Source organism: Bacillus rossius, chromosome 1 (genome assembly GCF_032445375.1).
Source record: "Bacillus rossius redtenbacheri isolate Brsri chromosome 1, Brsri_v3, whole genome shotgun sequence".
NCBI classification, from domain to species: Eukaryota; Metazoa; Arthropoda; class Insecta; order Phasmatodea; family Bacillidae; genus Bacillus; species Bacillus rossius.
The window spans coordinates 373,353,507-373,365,978 of NC_086330.1; the positions used below are offsets into that span (position 1 = coordinate 373,353,507).

The window sequence follows — 12,472 nt, forward strand, 5'->3', positions numbered from 1 at the left end:
TGGCAGTTCGGTAAGCTTCCGATGCTCCATTTTTTTAGAATTACTTACCCGCTTCGTCCGTTGTTCTCGGCATTCGCCAAGATGGCTCCGGTCAGTGATGGTGGTTGATTAATGTACTTTATCGCACCATAGTTTTTTTTTTGGTAGAAATCTCATGTAGAAGTGGTGTTTTTATTTGGTTCTACAAGATGACGTAAAGTCAGTGTAAATTTCTTCAGCCTCCGATTTCGGTAAGTCACGAGAAAGCATGAGAGAGAGTGAGAGTATTTTTTGTTGTTGCCTCTTTTTTATTTAATTTTTGTTTCTCGGCAACCTTATGTTGCAGGAGGTTAACGTTTTGGATCCTCTTCAAGTTCTTTACGTTTGGGTTATTCTTTAACCTACCTTCAAACATTTTGAATTGTATCTACATCCTGTCGGCCCGGGAAGCATGGTTCTGCGCCGGCTGCTGTACAAGTTTTCGTCTTGAACATGTCACGGATATTTTTCATCTTCAGCTAAGTCCGTTCTTTTTTTTAATGAAATTTTATTATTGCTTGTCGTCCAAACGTTTCGTCACCTAACGCTTACAAAAGAAAAAGACTTTCGTCGCCTAATGTTGAGCAAAAGATTTTAATTACCTAATGTTTCCAAAAAAAGGACTTGAATTACTTAAATGAAGTATTTTTGTAATATGTTTTGTTTTGTTCCTGAAGAAGTTTTTAATCTACATGTAAAGTTATAGACTCAATTAGTAAAATCCTAATTATGGATATAACATGATATTTACATTTATTATAAAAACTAAATAACTAATATAAAGTAATTTTTAACATTATCAGCCTGTAATTTTGGTGCACCCTAGGTTTACTATTGATAACAAACATTCCATTTTAATAATAATTGTATGACTTTTGTTTACCTCTTCAGATGAGTCATTGTTTTTTTTGTTTAGCTTTAAATGTATTTTCTAGCTAAATATATCACCACTAATAGATGAAGATACGTATGTTGTTGTCATTTACTAAACTAAGTTCCCCTGGACTTACGTAATTATAATTGATGAGGTGTATTCTGTTGTGAAGCTGGTTTACCCTGACACGTTTCCAGTCAAGCATTTTACTTGCATAAACAAATAATTTTATAATATCAATATTTATTTAATTATAATTTGGTAGCAGTAATAAGTCAAGTCAAAATCATATAATAATAATAATAAACAACCAGTTGTGATAGTGGGCCGCCAAAATCTGCAATGCTGTTTGTACCGACCCTTTGTGTCGCCACCCTTTCAGCTGTCACATTTGTCACTCTTTAAACTTGAGGGGGATGTCCTGACTTCTGCTTCCCGTCTCCCTTTGTTTGTTTCCACCCGCCAAAGCACGGCAGGCGCCTGGCGAGTGACGTGTCTGGCTGGCATTCGGCTGTACGAAGTGGGCGAGGGGGGAGGGTGCAAGGTCAGCACAATCTTATCTTTCTCTCTTCGGCTATTGTAAATGACCGTGAACTAATGGCTAGGCAGTGCTGTATTTTTTTAAGCCGAGACACAAATTCGAAGACCGCCGGCCCTTACCGTGAACGGCCGTAACACAGCTGCACGCCGGTGTCTGAGAAGCTTGACAAGATCTTCCCGGCTTTTAATCGCTAGTCCGTGAAATTCGGTAATCCGTGATTATCTCGGTCCTGACCATCACGTATTAACGAGGTTCTACTGTACCTCAATAGGATGTGTTCCAAGGAAAACGTAAACAAGCCAAGTAAATTGTAAGCATTTAAGTTTTTAAAGTACTACATTTACATCAATATTTTTCCTCGAATCCCGAATCTTTTCCCTCGAATTTCGAATCTTTCGAATACTAGAGATTGGGTGGGATTCGAGGATTCGACCGGCCCATCCCTAGAAACAACAAAATCTAACAGAATTTGTTGCAGCAAGTAGGAAACTTGCATGCGACGATATTAAATGTATTTAGAGTTTAAACTTGTTAAAAACATTTTTTTAGTCACTATCAAATGATGTTTGTGTCTATTATTTCTTTATTAAAGTATAATAGCGTGATTTTACCCGTAAAATTTAAATATTAAAAAGTACTTCAACATATGCAATACTTTGACTGAAGTATATGTATTATGAGCAGTGTCTGTACATATGGATGCATGGCTATATTGTTTTGCAGTGTAATTAAGGGCTAATAAGATAGAGGATAAATGAGCTTAACAACTTGCATGTCATTGAATAGTGCCCTGTGACGTAGGTACTTCATATTCACGTCCTTCTGGGCGTACAAGATCTACTACGTGTATGGCTTCATGCTGCTGGTGTTCATCATCCTGATGATAGTCACGGTGTGCGTCACCATCGTCTGCACGTATTTCCTGCTGAATGCCGAGGACTACCGGTGGTACGTACCCCCTGAGCCTGCTCTTCGAGACTTCTCTGTTGGCTTGCAGCAGTAGCAGGTTCTCTAACACTGTCAGGTCTCATCCCCTTTCCAGGTTTCCTTCACATACTGTGCCATATTCGTTTCAGTGACGAAACCGTAATGCTGTTTTTTGTTTTATGTACTAGTTATTTATTCAGTACGTTTCCTGTACCAATATTCTTTGCAGTTAGGAAGTGGGGCAAACTTCAAATCTTGAAAAAGTGGGTGGTTTTATACACGTTTTTACACAGATAATTTGTTATGCTCTCCTTTAGAACTACCATCTTAGGAAACTAAAGGGTTAAAATCATTTAAAATGAGAAAAACATTTTTTAAGCTATCATCGATATTTTCTTATACTTATTCACTGAAGCAGAGGGTTAATTTTTCATGGGATTTTGTCAAGTTGCAAATTTGTTTGGTTGCGAAAGTGGGACCAGCCACAGGTTTATTGTACAACAGCATTTGTGTTTGGTGTTTTTCAGGCAGTGGACTAGCTTCTTAGCTGCAGCTTCTACGTCTGGTTATGTCTACATGTACTCCTTTTACTACTTCTTCTTCAAAACTAAGTACGTATTGCCGATACTATGTCTGGCTCTTTCATTTTTGTAACATATTCTTGTTTATTTTTCATTATTATAATGATGTTAAGGTTAAACCTTTGTGAATGTCAGTTTTTTTTATTTATTTTATATTTTTTATCAATTTCAAATACAAATATTGAAATATTCTTTGATACATATATTAGATTCAAATGGCAATTTCACAGTAATTTTGATTATTGTAAATACCAAAACAATACTATGGAAGAAAAAAAATGCCTTTGATTTTTAGGATTTTTTTTCAGAGGTTGCTTATTTTCACCTTAATGTAAAAACTGGCCAGATTGCAGGGTGTTTTGTTAACCTGAACATAACCACTGTTCTCAAGTTTCCAATAAATACATATTGTAATGTTATTTACATAATAACATGTTGAAAATACAGTATTTAGTGGAATGGTAACAGGACAGGTATGAAGAAAAAAATTGGACCTAGTAAACTTGAGAGGTTATCGGTGTAAAGTTTTTTTTATTTAATTTATTTCCTCCATGATTATCCTTCGAATCTTTTTCTTCAAATATTGAATTTGATGGTATTTGAGGATTCGAGCATTTGACTGGCCCAGCCCTAAGACAACCTGTTGGCGTTGGTAGGATGTTGGATGAATGTTGAACGTGCGTCGGCCGCAGTCGTTGAAAGACACGGGACTGTGATTGTTCCAGGATGTACGGCTTGTTCCAGACAGCGTTCTACTTCGGCTACATGGCCCTGTTCAGCATCGCGCTGGGCATCATGTGTGGGACGGTGGGCTACATGGGCACCAGTGTGTTCGTGCGCAAGATCTACTCCACCGTTAAGATAGACTGAGCGTTCACGCGGAACATCAGCTCACTCTCACGCGGGCGGGGGGGAGGGGGCTCGCTGGAGTCTGTTGTGCCCCGCAGACGGCAGATTCTGTCCGTTTTCTAATTCACCGGACATTTCCCATCAGAGTAATCAATGGTGCATTTAAATTCCTCGTGGGGTTGGCGCGACCGTATCGCGACGTGAGGTTCGTTACGATGAACTGGCGTGCTCTTTTGTCCAGTATTAGCAAGGTTTCAAAACATTTGTGTGTACTTCAAGTGTCTGTCTGTGTAAATTAATTCTCTGGACTTGAGTCACTCAAAGATGTTATTTCTTGGACCAAGTGCATGATGGGAGGTTTCACTTCTAAACCTTGGTTTCTTTCATTTTTAACAAATTAACAGACTGCAATATTTGGCGATTGCAATAGATTAAAAAATTTGTGCAAAATTAGGCCATATTCATGAAAAGACATTTTCTCACAGGAAAAAGAATTTTTCCGTAAATTTTCATGAATTCCAAAGAAAAAACTTAATAATAACACTTGTGTTTAATTTATAACTAAATGTTAGCTAATTTTTGGTTTTCTTAGTGAATAATTGATAATCACAGACATCAGGAAATGTAAATTGTTAGTAACTTAGTCGTATTCAGCAATATTGACCAAGATCTTTGCATATAAATCCTTGTTTTAGTGCTAGTGTGTGATTTTTTTCCCATAAAGCAGTCGTTTGTGGTTTTAACTCTGTGTACCCGTATGGTGACGTTTATGGTGTACATAATTCTTTTAATTATTCTTCTGTAAAAACAATTTTCAAAATACATTAATTTACAGGCACTCTAATAATATGTAATTTCATCGCTCAAATTAAAAATGTTACTTTTCACAGCATAGACAATATAAGAAATGATCTTGGTGAGGAATGACAGTCGTAGAAAACATTTTGCAGTTATTGTCAACCGGGTACAACCCTAAGTCCCTTGCAGGCGATTGCTGCTTGTAAGATTACATTGTCGCCCAACAAAGGCTGGTACTTGCGGTCAAAAAAAAAATTTCCAGAAATGTGTGGCCTGTCTCGAAGCAGCAGATGCGAAGTCACTCCGCGCTTCATTACGCTCGTTACGTTGAAGAGCCACAGAGCGATGACTAAGGTGCCTTCACCGAGACTACTCGGAGGAAGAGAAACGGTCATGCGGGCCCATGGTTTTCTCATCCAACCACGTGCGTCCGAGCTTGGGGAAATAAGTCGACGTTTCCTTGATCTTCTTCTGTATGATTGCATTTCGCAACTGCATGATTCACGCTGATCGGCTGATGAAAATAAGCTGCGCCAGATATTCTGTTCCTGGTAAACCACACAACTACACAACTGCAGCACTGCGCAAAAATCTGCTGTTTCTGCCTCGCTCGCGGCACAAGCACCTTTTATTACTTCTCACGCCACGACACTTATTATTGGAAATGGCAGAAACAACATGGGCATGAAAATAAATTTAAATAAAAAAATACAAAAAAACCTCATGTAAAATTATTCACGAAAAATTATGTTCATTTTCATTATTATGTCAATCTAGCCAACATTCTGCATAATAGTAATTATAAATTTAGAATTTCTTTATAATATAAAATAAACAAAGCCATAAATGATACAATACTTCAAATACTACATGCATACATTAATGATTGCAGCCAAATTGAATACTGGCAAATCTAATCCTCAGATAACAAGGAAAAGTTAGATAAATAAATCATTAATTATGCTTCTATTAAATATCAAAGCAAGTTAATAAATGTTATGCTATAGCCTATAGGCAGGGGCAGAGGGTCTTAACCGTTACAAATTATGTTCTTATCTGTTGAAAAAACATTGTTTTCTAATGAATACTTCAAATATGAATTCTCCCTCCCCCCTTCTCTTCCTTTTTGCCAATAATTTTTTTCTGTTTCCAAGTTCTGCTTTATGGTATTTCGATACAACATAATTATCCAGGCTCTATAAATTTGTTGATTAAAATTATGGGTGTGCGAATAGTGGATTTTGATGGTCGAATATTTTCTAATCGAATAGTAAATTTTTTGAATAGAATGCGAATAGTTTCGAAGTCGAATAGTTGTAATTTTTATATATATATATATATTAGATGTTACCACACTGAACAATGGTGGGTTTTCATATATTTAGTTTATACAAGATATTTTCTGTAAATGAAACCACAAAAAAAAGTTCACTTAGTGTTTTTAAGAGTTATTGAGGACATTAATTTTTATTTCATATATAATAATATTTAATAATTGTTATCTAATGTTTTTTCCTTTCGGTTACCACAATGGAAAAATTTGTATTAAAAAAATGTGTAGCATGGGAAATTAATTTCATTGTACTTCAAACTTATACGACCGGAAAAACTCCGTGATTAACTTCAATACTCAAAACGAGTATATAAAAAGGTTATCTTTGAAACAGTTAATTTTAACGGTTTTGTAAACGATTGAAACCGTTCATCAAAAATACGGTAGTCGTTGGTATTCCTGCTAACTATATTTGTTTGGAAATGGCTTCGTGTTTACTTTTACCGTCTGGCTTTTGAAACAAGTTGGTTTAATGTAGGATGATTTTGGTTTTTTTTTTTCCCCCCTTGAAATGAACCTTTTAAAAATACATTGCGGTTATGTTAGTAAGAATGTATAAATACTTTGGAAATTATATTAGAAGCTGGTGAAAACCGAAGCTCTTGGAACCACCACGAGAAATAAAACACAGCCATGTAAATACAGTATTGGTCCGATAATAAGGTGACCATTTTTACATAAACGAGAGATGAGAAAATTGGAAGTCGCCTTATTTTCGCACCCAAGACGTCAGCACCGCAAACATAAGTTCCAAGCTGAAAGCTACAATAGAAACATTGTTAAACAAAAGTTCATGATTTTTTATATTAACGAAAACTGTGTTACCTCACACGGGGAAAACGATAAATCCACCCAATATTGCAGTAATTCACAATTGTTTAAAGTTTAAAATTAAAATATTTGTTCTTGAGTAAAAATGTGAATGTTGAAGCATCTCAAAATGGCAACCTTTTATTACACAATTAATATTTGTACTTTGTGTACAATCGCGTGTTAACTTTTACAGTAATTTAATTTCAGATTTTTAACGGAACTATTTGTGCTAAAATATCAGCTATTTTCAGAACGATTGTTTACGTTTACAAACAAAAAATGTTAACATTTTGGATGTAATTTTTGGAAATTCACGGCTGCCAACTGTCTTTCCAACAATATTTCTTTGTTGTAAAACGAACATTGCCGAACACGCACGAAGAGACCATATTTAAAGGAATTTGGTATGTTGCTTCAAAAGCTATTTTAATAATTTCACAGTAATCCACTCTTTATTTATGTAAAATACTTTCAAACAACATAATTATCATAGAATATTCTTTAAAATTTATAGGACAGAAACTCTCTGTCATAGAGTAATATGGACAAATATTCACGGTCACGTCACCGAAGTTATTCATGGCCGTATGCTGTGCTTCACCATGGCAGCTAGCCACTTGTTTTGTTCCGGCAAGCTGCATTCTTTGTTTGCTTTGTTACGGTTAACACACTACTAAATAGTAATACGTAGCTTAAGTGAAACGGAAAGTTAAATGCTGTATACATAAACGCAAAAAGGATTTATCAACACAAAATGTATGTCTAATGAATTTTCAGATTAATTTCTAGCAAAATTATTTTTACATTTGTTTGGCCTCCTCAAACTGCAGGTCGCCTTATATTTGGGCCAATACGGTATTCGCAATTTTAAATTTTGCTATTCGACTTACGAATGCGAATAGTTCGTCAGTTACTATTCGCAACTATTCGTTTTTACGAATATTCGCACACCCCTAATTAAAATTCTTAAATATTGATAGTAAACTCAATGCAGTTTGTTGATTCACTGTTGTTTTTGGGTGAATACATAGCGCACATTGGAAGTTTAGTGAAGTGACTTTCACATAATGAAGTGTTTCAGCAGACAATGGTTGTTAGTGGATCCATTGTGATTTAAGGAGTGAAATCTCTTTTTTTTTTCATGTAAATAGATTTTAACAAATTTTTCACCTTATTTGTTTTGAATATTTAATTATTTTTTTCCCTTAAGAAAAGGTCCAGTTAATTTTTTTTTTCCTTCATTTAGATGTTATTAATTATCTATTACATGTAACATTTAATTTTTTTTTTGTGGTACATGTGCAGTTATTGCACTGTGAGCATGGTAAGCTCTTTTAAACCAGCAATGGCCATCCGATATCTGAGGAAGTTTAGTTACGTAACTTTTTTTCTGTATTGTCGTGCTCACATTCAGATAGTACAACAAGACCAGCAAGTCCTCATTATGCTATTTGGTTGTTGAGCTAAGATCGACTATATTGGTTTCTCCTATCACCTTGCTCCTCCTAAATCACATGTGTGTACTGTCATGTGATACCAATCACAGCCTGCGAGTACACTCTTTTGAGCAAGTTATCGCCAGAAATGGCAACATTTTTACCATGTTGTATATTTAAAAAATTTTCCCAACAAAGTTCTGCTCGCCGTACGCACTGTAGTTTCGGTAAGTTTCAGTTAAATGTTTTGACGATTCGCTGATGAGGTGATAAATCGTTGTGCATCGTTGAGACAGTGGTGCCAACTGTCCTGCTGTGAGTGAGCTGCAGTCAGTCGTCAGCACTGTGTCCCATTGTGGTTCTGTCGACTGGAACTGACGCCATTGTAAATACTGGTAGGTAGCGGGTAGGATCGTTCTTAAATATTGAATCAAACTGTGTTGCAGAAAATATAGCAATTAAATTATTAGTGTTTGTTTTATATTTATGTTGAAAATGATGTGAGTGTGTGTGTGTGTGTGTCATTTCAAGCTGTTTTACTCATTGCTCAAATTTCTCTCAACTGGTTATAACATGTGCATGAAGCAAATGAAGAACTTTGCAGCGTAAGTCGTAGTTCGAGTATTTCCTGTTTGTGTTTGTAGCATCTGTCTGGTTTTGTGAGTTGTCTTTTGACTGTTATAATATTTGACGAACGTTTCTTATTTTTAATGGCTGGGAAGGAAAAAAAAATCTTTGTAAGGGCAGTGACAAATTCAGCTAAAGTCCTGTGTGCCTGGGGGTGCTAAGTGTGTTGAAGTGACACCATCTTGTGCATAAGTTGTCTCGCCTGCAGTAATCTTGCTGAAGATGCAGTTATTCATAATATAAAAAGTGGTGGTATGTTGCATGTTGTTTTCGCTAGCTAAAAACCTTCAGAGTTTATTTTAAATTTGTATTTTTTATAATATTGGTGAAAATGCCTTGATTGTGCAAATATTCCAAATATTCGGTAGAAGGTATTGATATTGGAACATTTAAATCACTCATTGCCAATTTAGATTAATTTATCCTAGTGAAAGTAGGGAGCAAAAATTTATTTACTAAATGAATATTAGAGTTTATTAAATTATTTTAGTAGTTTGGAGTGGTTTCAAGGATAACACTGAATATTCAAGCAATTTCCTAATTCATTCTTATCCAGTCATACAGGATTATCTCGAATATAGCATATGCTAAGCGTTCATAGTGTCCTAAGAAATAAAATGCTCTCGAATGTAGAATGATGTCCAATTTAATACTTCTCCATTTAAAGGCAATTTCAGTTTTGAATATTTTTTATAAATTATAGATAAGATAGGATGTACATTTGAGATAACTATATTATTTAAATTGAATTTTCATTTTAAAAAATATAATTTTTTTGGTGAGTTTACTTATTTTGAATTTAAGTTTTAAAAATCAATAATTTCAATTCATAACAATTAAAAAAATACCAATAACCTTGCATAATTCTGAAAACTATTTTGACAAGGTAAACTATAACAAAGACTGCCTTATTTACAAAAATTTTCCATCTGTTGATTCAAAATATATTTTTTGCGCTATTAAGGAATTCACACTAACCTTTTTTTTTTTTTTTTTATCATATTAAATTTTCAATAACATACTAAAGGAAATATAAGAAAAGAATGGCCTTTTTTTTTTTTGTTGTGAACAGATTCTGAGATGAAAGGTTCGGCCCAGAAATTTTCATAATTTTTAAAATAAAATACTGACGTGTCATTGATTGTCTAAAGCAGCGATAATACAGTGTGACGGGGTCGTGCAATATGTCAGGCCACGCCAACCCATCTGCACACAAGCAACTTGACTTCTTCAACTTGATTGTGTTGCCTACCTCTGAGAAACCTTCCAGGTGACTGGTTGGTTTGAAGATGTATCCGTACCATACATGCGGCAGTATGCAACTCATTTTTCATGCAAAATAAAGATAGAATAACAGCAGAACCACACGCACAATAAAAACACTTCTGCAGCAGATGTGCGTGTTCAGAAGACCACCGTAGAGAGACGTGCGTGTCACTCTATGGCTGGATAAGAAACTTAAATACGTATGTGTCATGCGACAGCTTCTACTCCAAGCTGTCGGAACCTAAGCCCTGGTTTAATAATTCATGTATGTTATCACCTCAGATCCTCATTTGTTTTATCATTGATTCAGCCTTGACCAAGTTTTGCTGTAAATAAGATTCCTACATGTACTTGTTTAGACCAGTTTGTAAATGTGGCCATCAATAATTGTTTTTTTTTTAATAAAATTGAACATTTTCATTGTGGTTTTTGTTTTTAGCCTTTCAGCACGTGACATTTGATCAAAAACTAGTTTTTTCTAAACATGAGGTATAAATTACTTTATTTCTTGTGAATTACATTTTGTAGTTAACTGTACAGATTAAATTTTGCACTTTTTTTGTTGCTGTGTCAGGGAAACAGTTTTCTTTTCCCGGTGGTTTGGAAGACATTTATTTCAGGTGATCACTGCAGTTTTCTAAGGACCATCACAGCAATGATTCTCTTCTATCTGCATTGATGATGCCAACGGCAGGATTCCTGTCGGCCTTAACGTTCAGCAGAAACGTAGGAGACGTTGCCACGAGTTTTCTCGAGATTTCTCTTATGTGTTCCATCTCAGCTCCTTTCCATATTCATTTTTTTTTTTTGGGACTAGAGTATGCGAGGCTCCGACTTTAAAGTGTGCCACATACCTTTTATTGAGTTGTAAGTCAATTCAAAAACGTTCATATAAATTCATACTGTACATTATATGTATGTATTTTGGTTATGTTGGTGGTTTGAAACCAGCCAAGTGTGTGTGCACAGCTGGCCCAAGCTTCTGTGTTGCGTGTGTGAGACGCAGATCTAGTTCACGCATCGTCCTACTTGACGTATCAAAGTTTATATGTGGACAAAGTGTATCGTGGAGTGAGTGAGTATTGTGTACTTTGTACCTGTATGTGCATATTGCGTCTTCATGCTTGTTAAGGTTGAACCTTGTTCTTTTATTTTTTGTGAATGTAAAAAAAAAATATTTTGGAAGCTTTGTGTTTTTTTTCATACTGCAATAGTGAGATAATTGAAGAAAACCGAACTAACTACTGATTTGTTCTATTAGAACTGTTATTCAGAAGAATTGTAGTTCTTGACTGATCCGGCTACAGGCTGGAAGCAGTTGATGATTTTGTAGTGCATTATTTCAGAAGAGTTTGTGACTTGACGAATGTTCTTGTACGTTCAAGTGTTTAGCATTTAGGTGGGACTTTTTTCAAATCTCGCACATGAGATTAGTTCTTGAACTTTTTTGTAAAGTTAATGTTAATTACATTTGTTGATTATGGGATAATTTTGTTTGTGTATATTAAGAATTTTGTTATTAATTATTTTTTTCCTTCTCTTTTATCCTCTCGCTATATATTGAATATATTGACAGCTCCTTGTGTTTATATATTTTTTTTTCAAACTGACGAACAGTTGTAATTTATTCTGTTCCACGGACACATTGATAACCTTTTCTTTTTTAAATCTTGAATCACTTAGTTTGTGTTCAGGGAAGTGTGTAAAAAAACCAACTGTACATATGGAGAGTTTATTAACTAAACATAGCATTGTATGTATTAACTTTCCTACAGGCATTTTGCAAACCACAAAACAGAAAATTTCCCTACCGTAAAATTTTTACTCATATGTTTGAGAAATAGAATTTTGTTGTATTTTAATATAGGCAGACCAAAATTTTTGAAAATCGTAATTATAGCATTGAGGATGATTTTTTTTTTTTTTTTTGTTTTGTTTTTGTTTGTTTAATAACCTTGTCTCTGTTCCAGATCACAGCATAGTTGTGTGTGAATTGTTAACTGGTTGTGGATTTCAAGACCAATGTGCAAAGAAATTCATATTGTCACTCCAATCTAGTGGCGTTGTACAGATTCTTATGCATCTCAGTTCTGAATAAAATATACATTCAAATGTGCATTGCTTTATTGTGTGTATTTTAGAAAGAATGAATTTTGTAGGTGATTAAAAATTAGCACAGATCCCTCCTAATCATGAATATTTTCTAAGTGTAAAAAAGGTGTGGTTCCCCCCCCCCCCCCCCCCCCCCCGGGATAATTTATAAATCGATGAACGCCGGCTGCAAGCACGAAAAAGCATGAAATTGTCACGTTCCGCCTGAGCCGAACGTGCAAGAACCGGCCAACCACCATGCGAGAAAACCTTCTATAATATCAAACAGGTTAAGGTGGGCCTTTTAAAGCAGCAATT

The 12,472-nt window shown here is 35.0% G+C and overlaps 1 protein-coding gene across 1 annotated transcript in view; it reads left to right on the forward strand.

Moving 5' to 3' along the window:
- Nucleotides 1-5,307, forward strand: part of LOC134528488 (transmembrane 9 superfamily member 3) — a 28,192-nt gene extending 22,885 nt beyond the window's left edge. Inside the window, exons 9-11 of the mRNA XM_063362140.1 lie at nt 2,235-2,381; nt 2,888-2,971; nt 3,667-5,307. Of these exons, the coding sequence (XP_063218210.1) occupies nt 2,235-2,381; nt 2,888-2,971; nt 3,667-3,811 (376 nt within the window). The 3' untranslated portion in view covers nt 3,812-5,307. The remainder of the gene's footprint in view (nt 1-2,234; nt 2,382-2,887; nt 2,972-3,666) is intronic.
- Nucleotides 5,308-12,472: the final 7,165 nt, after the last annotated feature.